At 41.5% G+C, this 26,765-nt stretch overlaps 1 protein-coding gene across 3 annotated transcripts in view; it reads left to right on the top strand.

The window, feature by feature from the left end:
- The window catches only part of FSTL4 (follistatin like 4), a 379,618-nt gene extending 372,139 nt beyond the window's left edge, over window positions 1-7,479 (top strand). For all 3 annotated transcript variants that reach the window (XM_032476734.1, XM_032476733.1, XM_032476732.1), the window contains one exon: window positions 1,238-7,479. In XM_032476734.1, coding sequence (XP_032332625.1) covers window positions 1,238-1,940 — 703 coding nt within the window. In that variant the 3' untranslated portion in view covers window positions 1,941-7,479. The remainder of the gene's footprint in view (window positions 1-1,237) is intronic.
- Window positions 7,480-26,765: the final 19,286 nt, after the last annotated feature.

The raw sequence follows: 26,765 nt of genomic DNA, 5'->3' as shown, positions 1-26,765 counted from the left end.
ATGAGGCTTCCTGGGTGCCTGCTTGGCCTACCATCCAGAAGAACAGCTTAATAATGACAGCTGTGGCCTCAACTGCAAGCCTTGTCCCAGCCTGGCCTCTCCCCTCCCCTCTTCACTTCAGAGAACTCCTGACACTTTCTGTAAAGGCACCACTGCCAGAAGACTGAGCGGGCCCATCTATAAAGTCATCAAGCCTCAAAGCAGCTGGATTCAGCTAGAAGTAGTGCAAACCCAGCTCTACAGAGCCTGCACGTGGCTTTGACATTACGGTTCCTTATAGTGTGCTCTTTCCATGCTCTGGCTCTTTAAAGATATTTTAAAGATGCTGTAAAGTGGGCATTTTCCTCACTCTGAGGTGCAGTTAGTTATTCAAGAGAAAACGGTGGAGGAGATTCTTCTCTACTCCTGCAGGTGAACATATCACCCAGCGGTCTCTGTGAGCAAGGGATGTAGGCAGAGCCTCTTACAATTAGAGGGAAGTCCTGCCCGGAGTCAGGCCCTTCTGCAGCTCACAACCAACCCCCAAAGAGGAATTTCACAAAGTCCAGGTGTGAGCAGCTACCACCCACTGGGCTCTTCCACTAAAGCTCCCTCTTAGATTGAATCCTAACAACAGCCCTTGGAAGGAACGACCCTCTTCAGATTTGCAGAGGCTCTGGGAGCCAAGCCACGTGCCCCTCATCCCCAGCCCAGGGAAGAGGCTGCCCTAACGTTCCTCTCCCAGAGCAAGAGAGCACCGTTAGGACATCTGTCCTTGTTCCACTGCATCTGCATCCCCAGATTCTGACTCACCAGTTAGTCCAGAAAACAGCTCGGATATAGGCTCACCTGTCCTGTCCTCCTCGCAGACAGAGTCAGGGAAGGCAGCTCTGGTCCTTTGCCTCCAGCCACAGGCCCACCACTTTCCAGCTGGCACAGGGCATCAGGAAAACCAAAGCAAAGGCACGCCAGAGGGAGAAGCCGCTGCAGGCAGTTTTGCCCTCCTCCTTTACCATTTCTGAAGATGTGTGCATGTTACAAGAGCATCTGTCCAGGAATATGTAACTCACCTGCACCTGGTTTGAGATCATAGATGAATCGCTTATGAGACCATCCCCTGCAGAGTGGTAGATCTGATTAATAGGCTGTTGGATCACTGAAGGATTATGATAAAGGGAGCAGTCATTTAAGACAAATGACAGATCCCCTACCCAAAAAGGCCTCCCGACCTCTGACCTCAGTTTGCATCCCCTCCCAGGTTCGGCTTCATCTTCAACAAGACTGACCCTGCCATCCACAAAGTCGACCTGGAGACACTGATGCTCCTCAAGACCATCGGGCTGCACAGGCACGGCTGCGTGCCGCAGGCCATGGCCCACACCCACCTGGGCGGCTACTTCTTCATCCAGTGCCGACAGGACAGCTCCTCTACGGCAGCCCCGCAGCTGCTGATCGACAGCGTCACGGACGCCGTGGTTGGCCCCAACGGCAACGTGACAGGCACCCCACACACGTCCCCCGATGGGCGCTTCGTCGTCAGCGCTGCTGCCACCAGCCCCCAGCTGCACGTGCAGGAGATCACGCTGCGGGGGGAGATCCAGACCCTCTATGACCTGAAAGTAAGCCAGGGCGTCTCCGACGTGGCGTTCCAGGGCTCCTTCACCCAGGGCAACCAGTACTATGTGTACGCCACGCTGGAGAGCCAGCCGGACCTGCTGTTCCTGGAGCTGTCCACGGGGAAGACGGGCGTGCTGAAGGGCCTGAAGGAGCCACCTGTGGGGCCCGCCCAGCCCTGGGCAGGGCCCCGCAGGATCGTGAGGGACAGCGGGCTGTTTGGTCAGTACCTCCTCACACCAGCCCGGGAGTCGCTATTTCTCATCAGTGGGAGACAAAACGCACTGCGGTGTGAGGTGGCAGGCGTGAAGGGGGGGACCACCGTGGTGTGGGTGGGCGAGGTATGAAGCAGCCACAGAGCACCTCCCCGTCCTGACACCGAGCCCCGAGCAGGCGCCCTGTACATTTTCACAGACAATAGCAAAAACCTGTCTTCGCTTTGTGGTTCAACACTGGTCTCCCTGCAAGTTTGCTAGTATAAGGTACGCGCTGCTAACAAAATCGGGGTTTTTCATTAAGAAGTATGATTTCTGCCTTGAGCTACGATGAGAACATGCCACCGTGTAAAGGAATCATTTCTGCGCCCAGCCACGCACCACGTTACCTGGGCCGCTGGGGAACCAGGAAGGAGCTCCTGCTTCCTAGGCTGACGCTTCTCTCGGTTGCCTTCGCATAGTCATTCTCCTTTCCCGCCGGGTCCTGCCAGACTTTACCCTGATGGAGGGGCCTGAAACTGGGCCTGCAGTCACAGGCTCCCCCCAGGAGCAGGGCTTTCCCTCCTGGCCTGAGGGCCACAGCCGCCCTCTCCCTGGACCTCATTTTCTCCTTTGCAGCTGCTTCTCGCTTTTCTTTCCATCTGACTTGTTGTGAGCCTGAGGGAGCACCAACAAGACTTACTGCATCTTGGGGAATGGGGAAATCACTCACTTTATTTTGGAAATTTTGATTAAAAAATAATTTTTTATAGTCTCCAATGCTAATAAGCAGAAAGACGCTCTCCGAGGTCCAGCTGTATTCTTCCCTGCCTTAGGTCACGTCTCTGTGTCACCACCGCACAGCCAGAAAGAAGATTGATGGTCATCAAAAGATGGAGGTCCTCTGCACCCGGACACCCCCAAGTGCAGATCAGGCCACAACACTGGTAAAGACTCCGTTCTGGGTTGGGTCCGCATGAGACCAAGACCAACCCCATGTGCCTGCTTTTACCACTGAAGGGGGACATTTATTAGCCAGGCCCAGGAAGCCAGATTCAGGACAGACCAGCTTGCCTGGCAGGGTGTGGGTGGCCTGCAGAACAGTGCCCTCCAGGCTCAATGCAGAAATCCCAAGGATACAAGTGGGGTCCAGGCAGGTTCCTTAGGGTATATCTGTTTTAAAACCCAGTTTCCTTTTCGCCTGTCCTGTGGCCCTGCATCATCATGGCACAGAAAGCACATCTGGGCCCCTCTCTCCCCAGTAACACACACTCCAGAAGTCAGAATCAGAAGGATGCGGGCTGGCACGGGTGCATTATTCCCAAATGTCTCAGGCTGTGGCGGACTCCCCATTGGGCATCCAAGAAGTACAATTTAACAACCCTGTGAAGACAGCCTGTGTTGGAGAATCTCAGCAAGGAGAGGCTCTCTTGGGCTCTCCAAACATCCCATTTCTTCTCAGGCACAGCAGTGGCCAAAGCACGCTTACATGCTTTCCGACTTGTATAATCATTGTTCACGCTGCCAGGAGTGGGAGAAGTGGTCCCATCACAGACATGGTAGCAAGTTTAGTTGCCTTCATTTGCCAACATGGCCAAATGTTCCTGTGCGGCTGAGGAATGGCCCCTCTCAGGGAGAGGAAGACCAGAGACCGTCTCACTGGAAATACACATAACTGCTCCTCACTCCCACCTAACTACCCAACCCCCCTCCTGCCCCAGCCCCCAACAGATTTCCTGAGATCAGCCAGTCCTCTGGTGTGTCTCATGTATCTTGGTCCACCAAACTCTTGTCCCCTACAACTCCCGAGAGTGTGCCTAGATGTGTATATTCATATTTTAGGTTTTTTAAGGTAAAACATGTAAATACAAGTTGAGGAAACTGACCTCAAAAGCATATTTAGTTTCACAATGACTGAGATAGGTGGAAAACAATCTTACCTTTTTTCTTTTCCCCATTCTTGCCTCAGTCTCTTGACACATTACTTCCAAACTCCTACTGCTATCACTGAAACTCTCCAAGTTTCACAAGCTTCTCCATTTGAAACAATCTTCTAGATCGTGGCAGCCCCTGGAAGAAAATCAAAGTCTCTGAGCCTAGCAGAGGAAGAGCCCACCAGCTGCCGGGCCAGAATATCGGCCCCCTGGGTTGCAGGATTCCTGAGTACAAGACCAGCCCAGCCCCCACTGGCCATTTAAACTGGGAGTGACTTCAGCAGCACCTGGCTCCTTTTCCACTACTCCTTCCACTTCTGAGTGTGTCTGGATAGTGTATCTGCCCCTCGCTGTTTTCTCTGTGCAGTTATGAAGCTGGAGACGGACCCTTGAGGTCTTGCTGCCAGCATCTCAGACACAACTAAATAGGACCAGGGAATCACAGGCCTGAAAACTGAAATTTGCAAATCCACAAAGGTAGGAAGGTAAATGTTTTTCCAGCAGTGTAACCAACAAAACTGCTTGGGTGGGAGGCAGGAGACTGGCTGGCCAGCACGCTGCCTGCCCCTTCCTCCCACACGTCAGCCCCAGAAGAGGCTCATGGAACACAGTTTGAAAGCCCCTGGTGCGCAAAGTCATCATGATAGCTGGGCCTTGAAGCAAACCCAGCCAGTGATCCTTCTGATGAACACAAGTGACCAACCAACTACTATTATTTCACATTAAAGAAATGTTCCCTTTACCAAAAGAATAACCCAAAAAGCCACTCACATAATGAACTACTCCAAAATTTCTGAATTTTCAAATAAAATTAGTTTCAAAAAATTCAACATAGGTATTTTTTTTAACTTAAACACACAAGTAATCTACACCTATGACATTAAGGATTTTAAAAGGAGGCCTTCATTGTTCTGCCCAAGTGAGCAGGACTCTGCCTGCATAGAGGTGCTGGGTCCAAAAGCCCGCCCAGACACCCACAGATTGATGGTATGAAGAGGGATTGGTCTGCTTCTAGACAACTGCATGAACTTTCTACACGAGAAGGCTGGGTTGTAGACCACACACAATGAGCCAAATGCTGTCATCCCAGCCCCAACAACCGTGACCCAGCAAGCCCTGCCTGGGGCTGGCGCAGGCTCCTTTCTTGAGTCTCCAAGGCATTTGGGGGTCCCATTGCTTTCTCTCAGCCCCCAGAAGTAGCCAGAAGAGCCCTGTAAAGTCTTAGCTGGGCCCACGCTAATACCAAGCTTCCGGTCCTTTGACCTAGAGCTCACATCACTGGAGACAGGAGCTCAGTCCCTGTAATTCCCACTCCATCCCGGCCATCTCCCCTCCTCCCAGCTCCAGGTAGGCACCCAGGACAGCTCTCAAGCCCAAATAAAGCCAAGAACCACCTGCTACCCTGGGGAATTGTAACTGCTGAGTCTTCATGGAGGGAAGCAGCCTGGAGTTGGCTTCGTGAGCCACTTCTTTTCTGTTGACCAATAACCTGTGAACTAAAGGAGATTTCAGAACTGAGATATGAAACAGATTAATGCTGGATATATTTTTCTACGAGGGGCTTAAAAAGTAATTGATTCATTTTTCACAATGTGTTTCATTCATATGCCATGGATGCCATACCATCTTCATTACCAAATCCCACAACTCACTCCCCTATCCTCCTCTTCAGAAGCCAGCCTCTTTGAGCATTCACACTGCTCCAACTCCCTCCTATGCATCCACCAATATACCTCACATCTGTCTCCCTGCACCCAGCACCCCCGGAATGTGGCCCCTGTGCCAGGCCAGACAGGTGACATAGGATGACAATGATACTGACAAAGTCCTTTGCCATCCTCCCCTACCCAGGACCCTGGATACCACTCCAAGTGCAGTCAGAACCCATTGGGACTCAGCTCCTTGCTGCCCAGAATCACACCCCCAAACCCTAGCTCACAGCCCTTTGGAGTTAGGTGATCAAGACTAGAGAGAATTCACAACTGTCAGGGAAGTCAGCTATTATCAGAAACTATCAGACAGGAATACAGACCATGACATCTCAGCCAAGCCTCGTCCGTTAGAGGGTCTGAGCTACACCTCCATCCACTCCCACTCTGTTCTCTGCCCTTCCTGCTCCCTTCCTATGCCTTGGGCCTCCTGCTCATGAGCCACTCCTACAATTCAAGAGGCAACTCACCTGACCGCCACACCAGCCCCCCGTGGCCTTTGCCATGCTGCTTCCTTACTTTGGGGTACAAGTGAGAAGTCATTCATAGGGCCATATGCTTCTATTTGCTCTCAGAATGGCACAGAGGCAAAGTAGTTCTCTTCAAGAAAGTCACTAGCTGCCTTGGTTTCTCTCCAGAATAATAGAGATCATAGAACAGAGAGGCTTCAGAGATTCAAGGAAGAAATATATAGTGCCTGTCCCCAAGGTGTGACTGCAAGACCCCAAATACCTGGTGGAATGCCACCCACTCCTGCTTTTGTCTACATCAGATTACAGGCCAAGCCACTCGAGTATTTGAAAATCTTCTCTGAGCCTTCACAGTTTAGGCACCAGCCACCCAGCAGACACCAGGAGCCCAGCAAGCATGGTCTCATGCATCCTTTGGACCTGTGAACAGCAGTGGGAATTTAACCAAACACAATGTGTGAAATTATGGAAGATATAAGGAGAGTGGGGGTTGACCTGCAAAATTTCACAGTGAGGCTTCTTTAGCCAGCACGAGAGGATTGAACAAGTGCTTGTTTTTTTGGACACAACCACCATTCACACACCCCTCTTTACAACTCACCTTGACTAATATGGGGCCATCCCTTTACCCTGTAGCCCCAGAAAGCAGGCCATGCACTAGAGAGCTGTAAAAGGCACAGCCTGCACTCCACAGCATAACTGCTGACCCGCCCCTCCACCCAGCCTGGTGACACACGACTCCCCACCTGTCACCATGGCAGGATCGGATAACGCTGCCCCCCTGGGGATACCCTCTTCAAGATCAGAGCTGTGTTTCTGAGGAAGGCCACCAGTACTGGCTGGACATGGGGCACAGGAGCTCTCGAATGAGAACATTTCCTAAATCTAAACCTTCATCTACTGCCCAGCATGACATCTGCCATAGCTTTACGGGTTGTGGGTCCCGTGCTACTTCAGCTGCTTCAGAGAGGTGAGGGACAGCGGTCTGTAAGCCCCCGACCCACAGCACACCCTCTGTGGTGCCCCCAGCCCACACCCTGACTTCCCCATCCCCTGACCTGACCCCTTCACACCCCACCATTCCCTCCGCCTGCTGCTCTTACTTCTGAAGGCCGTGTGAGGTCATGCAAAAGCAGGCAAAGCATGGAGTTTTGCTGCGGTCGTCACACACACTGTGTTCACGCAATAGTGAACAACCCTCAAGACATGAAGTCACACACACACACCATTTGTCCAGATCTCTGATATCGAGGCAGATTACATTATTTTGAGCAGTTGTGTAGACTCCAAAATATATTTTCTGTAATCACTGGTTTTTCTCAAAAGGCCTCCTGTAATTACTATACATGTGAATTTTTCCTTATTTATAAGATATATATAAATTATTTTTAATACATCAACTTTAGTAGAAATTTGTACCAACACAGTAACTGTATGTGACATCAGAAATAAGTTTGTTTACTTTGACGTATTGCACAGTATTGGACACGCCATGTATTTGCAGGACCACTTGATATGAAGACAATTCACAGATTATCATAAAGTATTGTCATTGTAAATGCTCTTTTTCTGAGGATTTTACAATAAAACTTGAGAAAAGTTACCTTTTTTGGTGCCAGTCTGTTCGCACTTGTTAAAGTGAAAAATGATTAAGGCAGGACTACCCGGGGTCCTTCTCTATCGTCATTATGGGTCCTTGATGGCCAAGGTGAGATGGCCCCTGCTGTGGCCCAGTCCAAAGAGAGGCTGGACAAAGGCAGCCACCAACTCCACAAGTCTCTCTTCCCCATGCTGAAGTTTCAGCTCCCAAAATGCACAACCAACATCTGGTTCAAAACTTCTCATCACTTGCCCTGCAGGCCCTTAAAATCTAATCCAGTCCTCAGACTCTAATCGGTTCTTGACTCCAGTCACTCTTGGTTCTCACTGGGACAGACTTTCCAGCTAGAATGTAGGATGTATCAAGTGCTCAGTAATCACCAAGCTACTGATGTGAAGCACCTGCTATGTGCCAGCATGGCGCCAGGTAGGGGGACAGAGGACGGGACAAAGGAGACACAGTCCCTGCCCTTGGTGAGCTTCAAGGCCACTGCACCATGATCATTATTTAGTGCAGGTTCTCCAGAGAAACACACACTGTGTGTATGTGTGTGTGGCGGGGGAAGCCAGGGGGAGAGGAAGATACATCTCAAGGAATTGGATCATGCAATTGTGGAAGCTGGAAACTCCAAATCCAAAGGGCAGGTGGACAGATGGAGACCCAGAGAAAAGTTGCAGTTTGAGTCCAAAGGCAGTTTATTTGCTGAATTCCCTCTTCCTCAAGGGAACTCAGGCTTTTTCTGTTAAAGCCTTCAACTGATTGGATAAGTCACACCCACACTATGGAGGGTAATTTGCTTTACTCAAAGGCTACTGATTTAAATGTTAATCTTATTAACAAAAAATACTCTCACAGAATCATCTAGAATAGTGTTTGACTGAGTATCTATTTGAGTACTGTGGCCTAGCCAAGTCGACACAAAATTAACTATCACAATGACATATACAAGACGCTGCTCCCCCTCTCCTGAGGGAGTAACCGCTATGCGCCCCACTCTGTGATAAGCACTTAATAAGCATCTGTTTTAACCTTACCACACCCTCAGCATGGCAGGAGGAATTGTTATCATCTCCATTCTATAGACAAGGAAACAGACTCAGAGCCACAGAGCCACAATTCAAATCCAAGTCTACAAGACCCAAACACATACTCTTAAACCACTAAACCTGCTCCCTGCAATACCCAACTTGACAAAAATTCTGAACCACAGCTGCACCTGCCTCACTTCCTTGCAGGGCAGTGCCTGGATGGTAGAGGCCATGTATGGTAGGGGTTCTGCTCTACTCTAATTTCTGTGAAGAGAGCTAACTGCCCAGACCAGCCCTGAAGATCTAGGGTCTGGCCAGTCCCCTCAGGCAAGAAGAAGTGCATCTAATTAGAAACCAAAAACTCTCAATAGAAAGCAGACAGCAATAGTCAATTTGCTCACTGCCCACAGAGGCTGGGCTCAGCACTGCACCGCCCCTGGATTTCTACGTTCTGCTCACAGGCCCCAGGACACCAGGTGTTGGGACTGGGAGTTGAAGGGGGGAGGAACAGCAAAACTGCAGCCCGCTACAAGACCCAACCCAAACAGGTGACAAGCTTCTAGCCTATCCAGTGTTACACCAGTTCCCTCCCAGCCCGGCTGAAAGGAGGCCATTCAGAGAGAGGCAAAGTGCTTGGTCCTAGCTCCCACACGCCCAGTTCCAGGAGATGGAGCAGGAGGGCAGGCTCTCTGGCTCCACCCATAGCCAGAACATTGTCACAGCCTTCACAATGTACTCACTCTCTTTTTCAACTATCACCTTCCAAAAACCATCTTTGTGCCCAGGTCCAGCCCAGGTGCAGCCCACAGTCTGCAGGAATTGAATGGACCCAAGGCCAGAACTCCATCACAGCCTTCACAATGTACCCACTCTTCTTGTTCAACCATCACCTTCCAAAATCCATCTTTGTGCCCAGGTGGAACCCACAGTCTGCAGGAGTCGAATGGACCCAAGAGCCACTGGCACACAGGGTCACCAAGGGACCTGCAGAGGGGCTTGGTGAGAAAGGCTCTCTGGGAGAGGCGATGTGAAAGTCAATGGTAAGGCCTGATAAGAGGCTGCAGGGGTGAGGGCCTGCCTGCAGACAGGAAGAGCAAAAGCAAGGGACTGACACGAGAGAAGGCAAGAGTGATGGCACCAGAGGCATGACAGCTATGTGAGGGGAGCCCATCACACACAGCAAAGCCAGCAGCAGCATGGTGGGGCGCCATGTTGTCCTAGAAACAGAGAGCATCCTTTGGGCTCTGGGAAACACCTTCCCAGCCAGGAACTGGGGCCGCAGAGTGGAAGAAGGAAAGATGCTGCCAAGAGCAGTGATTCTGTCTCCCAGCCTGCATCCAGGACCCAGATGCCTTGAGGCTCAGGCACTCAGTTACCCATAGCCTGGGGGTCACTATGCTCAAGGGGAGGCTGTAGGAATAAAGACAGAGAAAGCAGATGCCCCTATGGGAAGCAGGCAGAAACTGACAGATGGCCATGCACAGATCCTTTCCTATGAGCACAGAACCCTGGGACCCTGATGACCACAGAGGAGCTTCTATCAGGGGCTACAGGGACAGGGGTCTGGTAGGCCAGAGGTGTCCAAACAAGCTGGGGCTCCATAGGCGGGGTGGGGACAGATGAGGATGAGAATGAGGTGCTGGGAGGGAGGGGAATAGAGGAGGGAAAGAGAGAACTGAGAAGTAGGGGGGTACAGTCCCCAGAGGGGGCTGAGCAAACTAAGACAGGCCTAGGGTCCTAATAACCCAACACACAGGGGACCAGTGAGCCACGAAGGAAGATTGGATGGATGGAGGCTAGCAGATGGTCCCAGAAACACAATTCTCTATTAGCCAGGGCTGGCTATGCCTGAATCTAAAGTTAATATCAAAATTTTAAAAACTAAATGTTATGCAATAAATAGTACATTATATCATATTCAAGTCTAGACGGGTATCATCTTTTTGTGTACAAAGATACCATTTTCATCTGTCCAAAGAAAATTCATTTCTTTCCTTAGTCCACCTTCTCCAAAGACACTGGCCATCAGAGTTTATCCCTTCAAGCCAGAGTTTCCTGCCAAAGTGAAATCCAGTTTACAGATAGGCAGTGTTGGTCAGGAGTGGCCAGAAGAACTGCTGGGTAGTGTCCCAAGCAGCCCAGGAGGAAGGGACAGGAACAGACAATCAACAGGGCCCACCAAGTGTACAATGGGCAGAACACACCCCCCAGACAGACCAACAGGGAGACATTAAGCCTCCCCGGGGGCACAAGAAAGAGAACGTGACTCACAGACATCCCAGGGAAACCCTAAAAGGAGCCATGGTCCTGTGTTCACACTGATCGGGCTTTCTGAAAACCGAAGGACAATCTGATCAGCACTGGCTGATGTACTGCTAGGCAACCACACTAGTACTGCTTCAGGATACAGCAACACTCATGCTGTATGCTCTCATTTTTGTAAAAGAATACTAGGGGGAAAATGGGCCCAAATGTTTATCACTGAATTCTGGGATCTTAAGTGGTCTAGTTTTCTTCTTTATGCTTATTTGTATTTTCTAAAATGTCTACAATGAACTATATTATTCTACATTATGTCTATATTAAGAGGAGGAACCTGACATTGACACCCAACCATGAATCACACAGGTGCAAGGCAGAGAGTCATGTTTTCCATCCACTCTTGTTCCATCTAGGGCAGGCAAGGACAAGAAGGACCCTGTCTTTGGTGAATGAGGGCACTGTGAGGGGAGACACTCATCTCCCAAGTGAAAGCAACAAGAAAAAGTTGAACCTGCCTTATCCTCTCCAAACAACTGCAGGAAGAAAGACAAAACCCAGGAGGGCTAACGGAAAGATGATGGAATCCTTCCCACAGTCCAGCCACTACCATATTAATGCTTCATCAATTCCTACCTCAGAAACAGTGGTCAGACTTCCCTCCCTGAGCATATGGCAGATTCAATCATTCCAACAACCCAACCATTAAAAATACTGGATAAATCGTAGCAATGTTCTCCTTAGCAATGTCCTACCCAGGCAATAGAAGTAAAAGCAAAAATTAACAAATAGGACCTAAGTAAACTTACAAGCTTTTGCACAGCAAAAGAAACCATAAGCAAAACAAAACAACAACCTACAAAATGAGAGAAAATATTCACAAATGATGTAACTGAAAAAAGTTTAATTTCCAGAAACTATAAATAGCTCATACAACTTAATAACAAAAAAACAAAGAACCCAATCCAAAAATAGGCAGAAGACCTAAACAAGCAATTCTCCAATAAAGACATACAAATGGCCAATAGGCACATGAAAAGCTGCTCAATATCATTAATTATCAGAGAAATGTAAATCAAAACTATAATGAGGTATCACCTCACACCAATCAGAATGGCTATCATTCAAAAGTCCACAAATGACAAATGCTGGAGAGGCTGTGGAGAAAAGGGAATCTTCCTATAGTGCTGGTAGGAATGTAGTTTGGTGCAGCCATTATGGAAAACAGTATGGAGAGTCCTCAAAAAACTAAAAATAGGCTTACCATATTATCCAGCAATCTCATTCCTTGGCATATATCCAGAGGGAACTCTAATTTGAAAAGATACCTGCACGCCAATGTTCAAAGCAGCACTATATCCAATAGCCAAGACATGGAAACAACCTAAATGTCCACCAACAAATGACTGGATAAAGATGTTGTGGTATATTTATACAATGGAATACTATTTAGCTATAAAAACTGACAACACAATGCCATTTGTTTGCAGCAACATGGATGTCCCTGGAGAATGTCATTCTAAGTGAGGTAAGCCAGAAAGAGAAAGAAAAATACCATATGAAATCGCTCATATGTGGGATCTAAAAAAACAAAAACAAAATAAAAACAGATTCATAGACAATGAATACAAACTTGTGGTTGCCAAGGGGAAGGGGGGTGGGAAGGGACAGACTGGGAGTTCAAAATGTAGAACAGATAAACAAGATTATACTGTATAGCACAGGGAAATATATACAGGATCTTCTAGCTCACAGCAAATAAAAAATGTGTGACAATGAATATATGTATGTTTACATATAACTGAAAGATTGTGCTCTACACTGGAATTTGACACAACATTGTTAAATGCCATATAACTCAATAAAAAAATGTTAAAAAAAAAAAAAAGAAAATAACAAAAAGATGAAAGCTCACTTTAGAGGAAAAAAAACTTTCTGTATAGCACAGGGAACTAAATTCAGTATCTTTCAATAACCTTTAATGAAAAAAGAATGTGAAAACAAATGTATGTACGTATATGCATGACTGGGACATTGTGCTGTACACCAAAAGTTGACACATTGTAACTGATGCTACTTCAATAAAAAATTTTTAAATTTTTTAAAAAAAGAACATCTGGCAAACAGGAAAAAAAAATACTGGATAAAAATATCTTAAAAGCAGATCATCTTCTTAAACATCAAGCAGGTGAGAAGAGCTTAAGAAAATGAGTGGGAACCCAGAGCTGGAAGCAGGGCCGTGAAGTTTTCCTAAGAGGACTTGTCTAACCAATGGGCTTTCATTCCAACAGCCTCACAAGGAAACAGTCAGGACCCACTGAAGGTGGGAGTCTGCTAGGACATCCTCGCCCCCAGAAAGCTGGGGCCTCAAAGGGCTATACCCTCAGGCTAAGGATGAACTAGAAGTCAACTAACTCATCCCCACCCCAGCTCCAGGGAACCTCAAGGAGGCTGTGTTGGTGCTGAGGAGAGCAGGGGTCAAGGTTTCTGAAAAATCGTAATCACCTCTGCAGACCAAACTCAAAACACCCACACTCAAAAAACCTTAAGCCTCAAGTTTAGTTTAAAGATGTTTCAGTTATATATAAAATAGGTAACATGGTCACAGAAAGAAGATGATTTCAAGGGACTTTGGGACATAGTAGTTTGCTCATCCTAAGAAGGTCATATTGAGAGCTAGAAGAACTGTAAAAAGAAATATTAAACTTCACTCAGTAGCATTATTGCTAATAATATTATAGTATATATCTAACATATACCATAATGATATTATGATTAATATTATTTGTATTATTATTTTTAAGCTGTCTTATATATTTAGCAGGATAAAGCAAGTAAGAAATGGTATCAGTCTGGATAGATTTTGCTGTAATAATAATTAACTTTAGACCCTCAGTGGCCTGAAACAACAGATTTATTCCTTGCACATTCCATATATCCAATAGAGATTGTCAGGATGTGATGCTCTGTTCATTATAGTTTCACAAGGACCCAGGCTAATAAAAACTCCATCTCAATGCATTTTCACAATTGCTGAGGCTAGGCAAAAGAAATTGGAGTCAGAATCGGCAATTAGGTGATCTAGCCTGGAAGTGAAAAAAATGCTATTTCTCCTCACAACTCATTGGCCAGATTCATGTCAGGGGGGCAAATTCCACCACAAGAGGGCAAAGAAGTTCAGAATTGTATATGCTCCTGCAGAGCTAAAAACAGAGTATCAGGTGAGTAACATTAAAGACCACCACAGTATTTATGTTAACACACAAGAAAAGAGATACAAATAAAAACTCCAGAAAAGTTCATTAAAACCCTGTAATTAACTTAAGGATTGGAAATAGCAATATAAACTCAAATTTAAGTCTCTACTAATCAAAATTCTCAAACTCCAAAAGGAAAAATTACTAACACTCACTCAAGAAGAAATAGATAACCTGCATAGCTCTACATCTATTGAAGAAAATTAATTTATAACTGGGAAACTTCCCACAAAGAAAACTCTGTGCCACATGGTTTCATTCTGCAAAATATTTAAGAAAAAATAGTACTAATTCTACAAAAATTCTTCCAGAAAAGCAGAAGAGGAAAGAACACTTCCCAACTCATCCTATGAGCCAAGCATTACCTACATAACAAAATCAGGTCAAAAAATTACAAGGAAAAAAAACAGACCAATACTTCTCAAGAACAAGAATGAAGATTCAAATTTCCTTAGCAACATTTTAAAAATTCCAATCCAATATCATATAAATAGAATAACACATCATGACCAAGTAGGATTTATCCCAAAATGCAATATTGGCTTAACAGGTGAAAATCAGTTAATGTAATTTACTATATCAATAGAGTAAAAACAGAAAAACCATGTGATCATGTTAAGAGAAGCAGAAAAAGAATTTGATAAAATTCCACATCCAATCATGATTTAAAAAAGACTCTCAGCAAAGCAGAAATAGGAGGGAACTTCTGCAGCCTGATAAAGGACACCTACAAAAAACTTACAGCTAACATCGTCTTTATTGGTGAACAACTAAATGCCTTTTGTGAGGGTTAATTTTAACATGTAAATCAATAGACTTTAAGTAAAGCAGATTACTCTCCATGGTGTGAGTGGACCTCACCCAATCAATGGAAGGCCTTAAAAGGAAAAAATTGACACCCCTGGAAGAGGGAATTCTGCCAGCAAACTGCCTCTGGACTCAAACTGTAGCATCAATTCTTCTCAAGGTCTCCAGCTACCAGCCTACCCTGTAAATTTTGGACTTGGCAGCCTCCACAACATATGAGCCAATTCCTTTAGACAGACACCTACCCACATCCATACGTACACTCTGTTGGTTCGGTTTCTCTGAAGAACCATAATACACCTTCCCTCAAGATTGGTGTGCAGTTACCAAGTGAGCCTTTCTCAACTCCAAACCCCCCTCCTCTCCCCTGCACTGTGACAGTGGAGCTGAACTCTGCATACCTTCCTTCTGTGCCCAGCAGGCTCAATGTTATGCTTTTCTGCAGAGGGCTCTGGCAGACACTGAATTGGTAGACGCAAGAAGGCACTGTCCTTCTTGAGTCCTCTTCTCCTTCCTTTTCATTAAGCTGAGGAGCCAGAGGACTAGTATGGGAGACTTGCTGATGCTCACATCAGCAGCCCTCACACACAAGCCCAGCTGCACTTTCAGGGACACCCCACGTCGTGTCCTCCTCACCTGGAATACACTTTGGCGGCAGTCTGACCAGAAGCCCTCAGACCACACTCTCACAGCCCAGCAGCCACTTCCGTTCCATGTCTAGCTGCACCCTCGGGCATGTGTCTCCCCACCTGGCAAATCAACTGGGGCTCACTGTCCCTAGCAAGTTTCTTCAGCACTGACTGTGTGTTACTATTGTATTCATGCCTTCCTTGAGGTGATTTGAATCTCAGCCTTGATGGAGCGATGGGATGTGCCCTCCCTGCCATCCTAGTTCTTTCACTATCCACTCTTCCCTACATCGGGCTGTCAGCAACGTTTCTGTACTTGGCACTTTGGACCACATAGAATCCTCTTAAAACTCTGACACTAGCTGTGAACTCTTTATATAAATTTCTGCTGTTCAAACTGGTATAGATTCAATCTCCTGATTGACTGATACAGCTGGGAACAAGGCAACATAACTGGGTATGGTCTGCTCACTGACTTTTGACAAAGGTGCTAAAGAAATTCAATGGAGGAAAGACAGCCTTTTCAACAAATGGTGCTAGAGCAGTTAGACATCTACATGCAAAAAATAAAGAACCTCAGCCTACAACTCACATCTTACAGAAAAATTAACTCAAAACAGATCATGAACTTAAATGTAAAAGATGAAAACAGAAAACTTTTACAAAAAAATAGAGAATCTTCAGAACCTAGGGCTAGGCCAAGAGTTCTTAGTCTTGACACCAAAAGCATGATCCATAAAGAAAAAATCTGTAAATGAGCACTCACCAAAATTTAAAATGTTTGCCCTGTGAAAGAGCCTGTTAAAGAATGAAAAGATAAACTATTGATTAGGAGGAAAGATTTGCAAACCATCTATCCAGTGAAGGACATGTATCTTCGTGTATTACAAAGAACATTCAAAATCAACAGTAAAATATCAAGCAATCCAATTAGGAAATGCGCTAAGTACATGAATTCTAAAATTCTAAAGCCAAACTTTCACCAAAGAGAATATATAGAAAGTAAATAAGCACATGAAAAAATATTCATCATCGTTAGCCATAAAGGAAATGCAAATTTAAACCACAGTGAAAAATCACTACACAACTATCAGAATTTTTTTTTTTTTTGGAGGGGTAAATAAGTTTATTTATTTATTTTTAGTGGAGATACTGGGGATTGAACCCAGGACCTTGTACATGCTAAGCAGGCACTCTACCACTTGAGCTATACCTCCCCCTCAGAATTTCTTAAATACTACTGTGCTAAAATAAAAAAGTCATAACCCTAAATGCTGCTGAAGATGCAGCAAAAAATGTATCACTCATATACTGCAGATGGGAATGTAAAATGGAAGACAGTTGAGCAGGTTTTTCAACTACTCTCTGACCGAATAATTACATTCCTGGGCATTTATCCTACAGAAACGAAGATTTAGCTTCACATGAAAACCTGTATCCAAGTGTTCATAACAGCTTTATTCATAACAGCCCCAAACTGGAAATATCTGAAATGTGAATCATTACACAAACCATGGCACATCCACACCATGCAACACCACTCAGCAAAAAAGAAGAACAAACTACTGACACACGCAGCAGCCTTGAATGAATCTCCAAAGAATTATGCTGAGTAGTGAAAAGGCCTGTACCAAAAGGTCGCATTCTGAATATAGGATTCCATTTATATTACTTCCTGAAATGGCAAAATCATAGACAAGGAGAGCAGATTAGTGGTTGTCGGAGATTTAGAAAGGGCACAAGGGTGGGAGGACACTGCGTCTGGCTATGAAATGACAACATGGAAGATTCTTGTTGCAGTGGAAATGTTGTGTCGTGATTGTGTCAACGTCAAGATCCTGGCTGTGAGGTTGTACTCTGTGCAAGATATGGAGGAACCTGGATTAAGGGTACAGAAGACCTCTCTATATTATTTCTCTCAACTATATGTGAATCTACAATTATCTCAAGGTTTTTTTTAAATTTAAAACCTCCAGGCCCAGACAGTGTCACCAGTGAATTCTATCAACATTTAAGGAAGGCATTACACCAGTTTTATAGATTCTTCCACAGAATAGAAAGAAAATGCTAAAATTCCCAGCTCATTTTGTGATGCCAGAATAACCTTTTATACCAAAACCCAACAAGATCAATCCAAGACAGAAAAAGTTAAAAGCCTATCTGACTTATGAAATAGATACCAAAATCCTAAAAAAAAAAAATCAGCAACTGAATCCAACAACTTAGAAAAGGGATCATGAATTATGACCAAGTCTGATTAATCTGAGAAATGCAAAGTTGACTTAACATTAGGAAATAATAATGATATAATTTACCACATTATCAGATTAAAGGAGGTAAAACACATGAGCATTTCAAGAGATGTAAAAAAAAAAAAAGCACTGAAAAAAAATTCTAACTGCATTCACTTTCATAGTGTCCTCTTTGCAAAGTAAAATTAGAAGAAAACTTTATTATTAAGATGAAAATCTACAGCAACATTCTTCATGGTAAAACATTGAAAGTGTTCCTGTTCAGATGGGGAACAAGGCAAAGATTTTACTTGCCATTTCAATTCAGCCCTGTACACTGTGGTCCTAACTAGATCAATAAGATAAGAAAATCGAAACAAAAGGTATAAGGATTTGAAAGAAATAAATATTATATGATTGTGTAGGTAGAAAATTAAAATAAATATACAGGATACATTATTAAAAATGAATGAATAAAGTCATTGTAAACACTTAAAAATAATAAAGTATAAAAAATAAAATTAATGAGAGCTCTGTAAGGTTACTGGATAAAAGAATTAGTACGACAAAATCAATTCTATCTCTGTATGTTGGCACAAACAGTAAAAATAAAATTTACTCTTGTGAAAGATGCCATTTACAATAGCATTAAAAGTGTACCCAGGGATAAAATCAACAAAGATATCTAAGATCTCTCTGAAGAGAACTCTAAGTGAGAGATATTAACAACACTAAATAGAGAGACGTACCATGTTGGTGGATGGGAAGATTTAATAATATACTGATGTTAATTTTCCCCAGGCTGATTTACAAAACAATTATCATCTCAATCATCATTTCAAGAGCTGATTTTGGCAAGCTAATTCTAAAATTTATAGACGTTGAGAGGCCACAAATAGCTAAGACACTTAAAGAAAATAAAGGGTTGAGGGGACTTACCCTATCAAATAACAAGACTTAGCATAAAAGTATAGTCATGAAGACTATGGAATTGAGCAAGAATAGACAAAGAGGTTAACAGAAATGAATAGAAGAATTAGAAGTAGAAAAAAGTAAAAATTCAATACATAGCAGAGGGTATACTGCAGATTGGTTGGGAAAAGATGAACTTTTTTCAGTAGATGTTGCTAAGGCAAAAGGGTATCCATAAAGGGAAAAAAAAATGGACCCTTTTCTTACCCCATACACAAAAATCATCTCCAGGCACATTTCAAAAAGTAATACTTAATATACAAAAAAAAAAAAAAAAAAAGTAACACTTAGTAGGGAAAAAAAGAATGTTTATGACCTTGATGTAGGAATTAATTTCTTAAATAACATACAAAACATTAATAAGCTTAACTATATTAAAATTATTAATAATAATTAATAATTTATACTCTTTACACAAAATATAAAAGATAGGGTAACAAGTAGAAGGCATTTAGTACTCATATAACCAACAAAGAAGTAATAGCCAAAATATATAAAGTACTCTCATGGTCAATAATAAAAAGATTTACAGATCCAATCAAGAACTGGAAAAAAAAGACTTGAAAAAGCACTTCAAAAAAGAGGAAATTCAGATAGCCAATAAAAACATAAAAAGATGCTCATTCACATTAGTAATCAAATAAACAAAATAAAATCAAGAAATGTCAATGTATACTGAAGAAAAAGAAAGAGGCTGGAGGAATAATCCTCCCAGACTTCAGACAATACTATAGAGCTACAGTAATCAAAACACCATGGTATTTGGTACAAAAACAGACATATGGACCAATGGAACAGAATAGACAGCCCAGAAATGATCCCACAAAATTTAGTCAACTAATCTTCAACAAAGGAGGAAAGAACATACAATGGAATAAAAACAGCCTCTTCAGCAAATGGTGTTGGGAAAACTGGACAGCAGCATGTAAATCAGTGAAGCCAGAACACCACTTTACACCATACACAAAAATAAACTCAAAATGGATCAAAGACTTAACCGTAAGACAAGACACGATAAACCTCCTAGAAGAAAACATAGGCAAAACATTATCTCATATACATCTCAAAAATGCTCTCCTAGGGCAGTCTACCCAAGCAATAGAAATAAAAGAATAAACAAATGGGACCTAACTAAACTTACAAGCTTCTGCACAGCAAAGGAAACCATAAGCAAAACAAAACAACAACCCACAGAATGGGAGAAAACTTTTGCAAAAGATGAAACTGACAAAGGCTTGATCTCCAGAATATATAAGCAGCTCATACGACTTAACAAGAAAAAAACAAACAACCCAATCCAAAAATGGGCAGAAGACCTAAAAAAGCAATTCTCCAAGGAAGAAATACAAATGATCAATGGATACATGAAAAATGCTCAATATCACTAATTATCAGAGAAATGCAAATCAAAACTACCATGAGGTATTACCTCACACCAGTCAGAATGGCCATCATTCAAAAGTCCACAAGTGACAAAGGCTGGAGAGGATGTGGAAAAAAAGGAACCCTCCTACACTGCTGGTAGGAATGCAGTTTGGTGGAGCCACTGTGGAAAACAGTATGGAGATTCCTCAAAAGACTAGGAATAGACTTACCATATGACCAGGAATCCCACTCCTGGGCATATATCCAGAAGGAACCCTACTTCAAAAAGACACCTGCACCTCAATGTTCATAGCAGCACTATTTACAATAGCCACAACACGGAAACAGCCTAAATGTCCATCAACAGATGACTGGATAAAGATGATGTGGTATATTTATACAATGGAATACTATTCAGCCATAAAAAACGACAACATAATGCCATTTGCAGCAACATGGATGTCCCTGGAGAATGTCATTCTAAGTGAAATAAGCCAGAAAGAGAAAAAATATTACCATATGAGATCGCTCATATGTGGACTCTAAAAAAAAAAAAGAAGAACATAAATACAAAACAGAAAGAGACTCATGGACATAGGATACAAACTTGTGGTTGCCAAGGGGGAGAGGATTGGGAAGGGACAGACTGGGAGTTCAAAATTTGTAGATACTGACAGGCATATGTAGAATAGATAAACAAGATTATACTGTATAGCACAGGGAAATATATACAAGATCTTGTGTTAGCTCACAGTGAAAAAGAATGTGGCAATGAATATACATATGTTCACATATACCTGGAAAATTTTGCTCTACATTGAAATTGACACAACACTGTAAACTGACTATAATTCAATAAAAAAATTTTTTAAAAGAAATTTCAATGTATTTGAGATACAAATACATCCCAATCTGATTGGCAAAAATTAAAATGACTAATATAACAAATGATGGTGACTACGCAAACCAACAGGAAAACTCACCCATGGGTGGTATAGTGTACATTGGTACAACCACTTTGAAAAATATTTTCAAATTCAGACTTGTGACGTATTTAAACAGAATTCAGAAAGAACTGTAAAGGCTTTACAAGTCTGATTTTAAAATCCATCTCTTCAGTATAGGCCTACACCACATATAAGGTGCAATGTTAACATTAGTTCACTCAACAACTACGTAACCAGTTCATATACTGTGTCAGACACTGCACTAAGGCTAAGGATATAAAAATTAAAATTACACAACATCTCCAAGATCTGGTTGCAGCTAGCCTGACTAAAGAAAGGTAGCAGGAAGGAAGGGAAGGAAGAAGGTGGAGGGAGGGGAGCTGGCTCTGAGCAGAGAGAACTACATGTGCAACAGCCCAGAGGAGAGAACACACAGCACACCCAGAGCACAGAAGCAGATCAAGTGTGGCTGGAAAACAGAACTGGGGGAGTGAAAATGAAAGGTAAGACTGGTGACATATATGGGATCAGTCTAGACTTGTGGGTTTGTTTCTCAAATCTCAAAGATATAAGGACCTTTTCAGAGAAAATTGTATTTCCCAGATCTTGAGTGATGACTTTTTCTTTATTCTAGCATTAATAAAATAGTATAGATATAAAATTAGATATGAACTCATTATGTTCATAACTCTTATGGAGCTGCAAAACTAAAGCAACTTTAAAAATTAAATATAAAACAAAATTTTAAATAACATTAACATAACAGATTATGCTGTTTTGCATAAACTAGACCAATGAGGTATTCAATCCTGGAAATATGTCTCTGGTCTAGTTCTATATTTTTAAACTACCTTGGCAATTTGACTCAATATTACTAGTGCAAAAAATGTTTATAAATATATCATACTAAATAGAGGTTTATTTATTTATTTATTTATTTATTTATTCATTCATTCATTCATTCATTATTTATTTGTATTGGAGGTACTGGAGATTGAACCCAAGACCTCATGCATGCTAAGCACGCACTCTACCACTGAGCTATATCCTCTCCCCTGGCATTTTCTTAAAAGGTTGAAGATATTCATAATCTATGCCCCAGAAATTCTACTCCTAGGTACATACACAATAGAAACCCATGCCCGTACATACCAGGATACATGCTCATTAATAGTCACTGCATGAGAGGAGGAGGGTACAGCTCAGTGGTTGAGCGCACGCTTAACATGCACAAGGTCCTGAGTTCAATCCCTGGTACCTCCATTAAAATAAATAAACCTGATTCCCTCCCTCAATAAATAAATAGTCATTGCAGCATTTGTTGTAACAGTAAATCCTGAAAACAACTCAAATGTCTTTCAGGAGGAGAATGAATAAACAAATTATGATATATTCATATAATAAAATACAGCAATGAAAACAAAGTATAGCCATTCACAATATTCTAAGTCTAACAAACATAATATTGAACAAAAGAGTATAATTCAAAAACAGTCAAAACTGAAACTAAACTGTAATTTCTCAGAGACACATATAAGTAACAAAACTATGAAGAGAGGCAAAAAATGAAGATTGTCATCAAAGTCAAAATAACGAGAGAAGGGAAGAGACTGCAACTGAGAAGAGGCACAGAGGGGTGTTCTTGGGTGCTGACAGAGTGTTCTATTTCCTGGCCTAGTGGTGATTATAATTATTTATTAAATTGTTCATTTATGTTATATGTACTTTTCCATTCTATGTTATGTCTTACATTAAAATATTCATCAAAAGATGTCTGTTCTTGGCAGTTTAGTGAACTATGTAACAAAAAAGAAAAAATCCATTACCACCTGTAGTGCTGGGGAAATTTTAACAAATACTCCTAAACACATAGTTGAAGACAACAAAAACTACCAAAAAGAGAAAGATAAATCAGAAGAGAAAGTACAACCAAATTGAGGCCTGTGTTTTGATACTAAAGTAGGAACAAAAATAAAATCTTGGACTCAAGTAAACTGAGGAACCATAAACTGAAACTCTTGAATAAATGTGAGATAGTCAAAGGATTGCATCTTCAAGCAAAGAGGTTTCTCAAGAGGTTTACCCACTGGTTCAAAGAAATGAGAAGAAACATGTGACACTATATCTGGGTGAGAGAAAAATGCCTCCTCTAAGAATTCATAACCATGGACCCACTATATATATAGATAGATTTCAAGTTCAAATTCATACTATTCTTGTGGTTCAGGAGCCCCCAAAGTGAGAAATCAGGCATAAAAATTGGTATTGGGCCAGTAGTCCCACTGGGGCATCTAGCAGAAGTATATACAAAAGCATATCTTTTATTGAGGGACATGCCCTCAATCCAGACTAAACAGGATTCTCACAGATAAATTATGTATAATATGAGCTCAAAATTTTAAAATACTCAAGTATATGAGTGAAAAAATCCACCATGAGCAAGAGTCAGCACAATTAAGAAACAGCAGTATAAAGCCCACAAGAATTTCAGATACTAAAATAGTTTGATAGAAACATGTCTTAAGTGATAAAAAATTTTAAAAGGAATTGAAAATCACAAGAGAAAAAAAATAGGCTGCAAAAAAGGAACAGGCAAAGATGAAAAGGGGCAAAGTGGAACTTCCATAAATGAAAGATATAGACATAGAAATGGAACGCTCAATATACACACTGGACAGCACATTAGAATTGTGAGCTAGAGGGGCACAACTGTTTCAAATGTGACAAAAGAGATGAGAGGATGGAAAATATAAACAGAGGTTAAAAAATATAGTAGACAAAATGAAACTATCAACACACATCTAATAGGAGGTCCAACTAAAGAACGGTGAGTTTGGACAAATGCAATATTCAGCAATGATGGGTGAGAAGGGATGAAATACATGAGTCAACAGGCTGTGAGAACAAGCACTGAACTGGAAAAATAAAATAAATCCATTCTTGTAGTAAAACAGTAAGCAGATCACCAAAGAGAATCCTCTAAGTAACCGAAGAGAAAAGATAGTCTACCTATTAAAGAACAGCAATCAAACTGACAGACTTCTCAACAGCAATAAGAAAACAATGGGATAACATGCTCAAAGTGCTTAGAGAAAATGACAGTTAACCTAGAATTAATGCCAGAAAAACTACTAACATAGGAATTTTCAGAAGACTGAAATTAAACTGAGAAGGAAAGAAATTCAAGACAAATAAGTATATACATCTAAACAGGTAAAGCAGAATTATCACCTTGAGGGAAATAAAATCAACATGGAGTTAAAATGTTGGACAACAATATACATCAGATAGGAGGGAAGTAATCAAGCTAAAGTAGTCTAAAGTCCTTAGATTGTTCAGAAGGAAGAGGGATTTTTTTGACTTTGAAATTGAATATAAGATTTCCAAAACAACAGAAGGAGTAAAAGGGAATTGATATACTCAAAAAATAAACCTCTGTATCAATTCAAAAGGAGACAAAGGAGGAGGAAAAAACAAGTAGGAAAGAAATAGCATGATAAATAAAAATGACAAAATAAAATGCTGGAAATAAATCCCAATGGCAGTGATCACAATGGAAGAAACTTGCCAGTTAAACAGATTGTTAGATTATATTTGAGAAATATAGTTTTCCTCTATGTTGTTTGTAAGAGAAACTTGGAAGATACAAGCATACATAAAGATAAAAATAATGGATTGGAAAGCTCATATGTCTATCAGTTGACGAATGGGTAAACACTGGTATACCCATAAAATGGAATGTTATTCAGCCATAAAAAGGAATGAAGGGGGCAGTGTATAGCTGAAGTGGTAGAGCTCATGCTTAGCATGCACAAGGTCCTGGGTTCAATCCCCAGTACCTCCTCTAAAAATAAATAAACAAACCTAATTATCTCCCTCTCCCCTCCCCAAAAATAAAATTTAATAAATTTTAAAAAACAAAAAGGGGGGAGGGTATAAGTTCAGTGGTAGAGTGCGTGCTTAGCATGCACGAGGTCCTGGGTTCAATCCCAAGTATCTTCATTAAAGTAAATAACTGAACCTAATTACCTCCCCCTCAAACAAAAATAAAAACAAACAATAAAAGGAATGAAGTACTGACACATGCTAAAACCTGGATGAACCCTGAAAATATCATGCTAAGAAGTCAGACATAAAAGACCACATTATGATTCACATATATGAAATGCCCAAAATAAGCAAACCATAGACAGAAAGTAGAGGTGTAGTTGTCATGGGCTAGGGGAGAGGAAAATGTAGAGGACAGTGTTTCTTTTGGGGCAGATGAAAATGTTCTGGAAATAGATAGTAGTGATGGTTGCATAACTATGTGAATATACTATAAACCACTTAACTGTATACTTTAGAAGGATGGATTTTATGATGTGTGAATTATATCTTATTAAGAAATATGTAAATAAAAATGTTAAACAATGGATTGGAAATACAAGCCAAATGCAATTTTTTAAAAAACTGTTTTGGTTATATTAATATCTGACAATAGACTTTAAGGCAAACAGTAGGGTAAAGAGAATTACTACATGATAAAAGTAGCTACTCACTAAGCAGATGAAATTATAAAACCACAGCCTCAAAATACATAAAGAAAATCTGATAGTGTTACAAGGAGGAACTGAAAGTCTACCATCACGCCAGGAAATTTTAACACAGTTCTCTCAATAATTGTCTTGAGCAAATAAAAATTGATAAGGATACAGAAGATATGAACCACACAACAAATAAGCTTGACTGATAGTTGGCTACAGAACCCTGCAATTAGGGAAAACACAATCTTTTCAAACCCATGTGAAACCTTATAAAAAAAAAAACCAGCCATGTACAAGGTACAATGCCACAAAAATTTTTTTCAGTACCACAGAATCAAAATCATAAAACATGTTCTCTGACCACAGTGCAGTAAAACAGAAATCAGTAATAGGAAAGAACCAAAGAATCCTTGTACATCTGGAGACTTAAATGTGTAACTGTAAATAATTCATAAGTCAAAGAAGAAATGATAATGGACAGTAGAAACTATTACAAATTAAGTTATGAGCGATACATCTATAGATACTATTTGATATCTATTAAAGATGTATCTCAGAACTTGTATGATACACATACAACAGCAGAGGGAAATACGTGCATTAGAAAAAATTGCCTATATCAGAAAAGAATGAAAGGCTAAATAAACATCAGAGATTTGAGCATTAAACTCAAGAAATTACAAAAAGAAGAATGAAGTAAATCTAAAGAAAATCAAAGACAAAAAAATAGAATAAGAACATTTTAAAAATAGAAAACAAGTGATGAAAGGATTGGTAAAACCAAAATCTGGTTCTTTGCAAAAACTAACAAAATAGCAAATCCACAGCAAGACTGATCAGGAAAGAGTACAAACAACATTAAGAATGAAAAAGAAGATGAAGTTATCACAATTTTAGCAGATTTTTTTTAAAACATAACAGATTACTATGAACAATTTTATGCAGTCTCCATGAAAACTTAAATGAAATGGACCATTTCCTAGAAAAATGGCTTGCCAAAATGAATTCAGGCAGAAATGGAAAACCGGAATAAGCCTATAAAAGAAAGCAAATCAATAGGTAATCTTCTCACAAAAACAAAACCAAAAATACCAGGCCCAGACAGTTTAAGAGGCATTTCTATCTTACACAAAATGTTTCAGAAAATAGAAAAAAAGAAAAGCTCCTCAATTCATTTTATGATGCTAGAACTCTTAAAACAAATGCCAAACGAGAACAATAAAAGAAATGAAAATTATGGGCCA

This window comes from Camelus ferus, chromosome 3, assembly GCF_009834535.1.
Source record: "Camelus ferus isolate YT-003-E chromosome 3, BCGSAC_Cfer_1.0, whole genome shotgun sequence".
NCBI classification, from domain to species: domain Eukaryota; kingdom Metazoa; phylum Chordata; class Mammalia; order Artiodactyla; family Camelidae; genus Camelus; species Camelus ferus.
The sequence above is the reverse complement of the archived record's forward strand: the minus strand, read 5'-3'. Positions and strand labels throughout refer to the sequence as shown.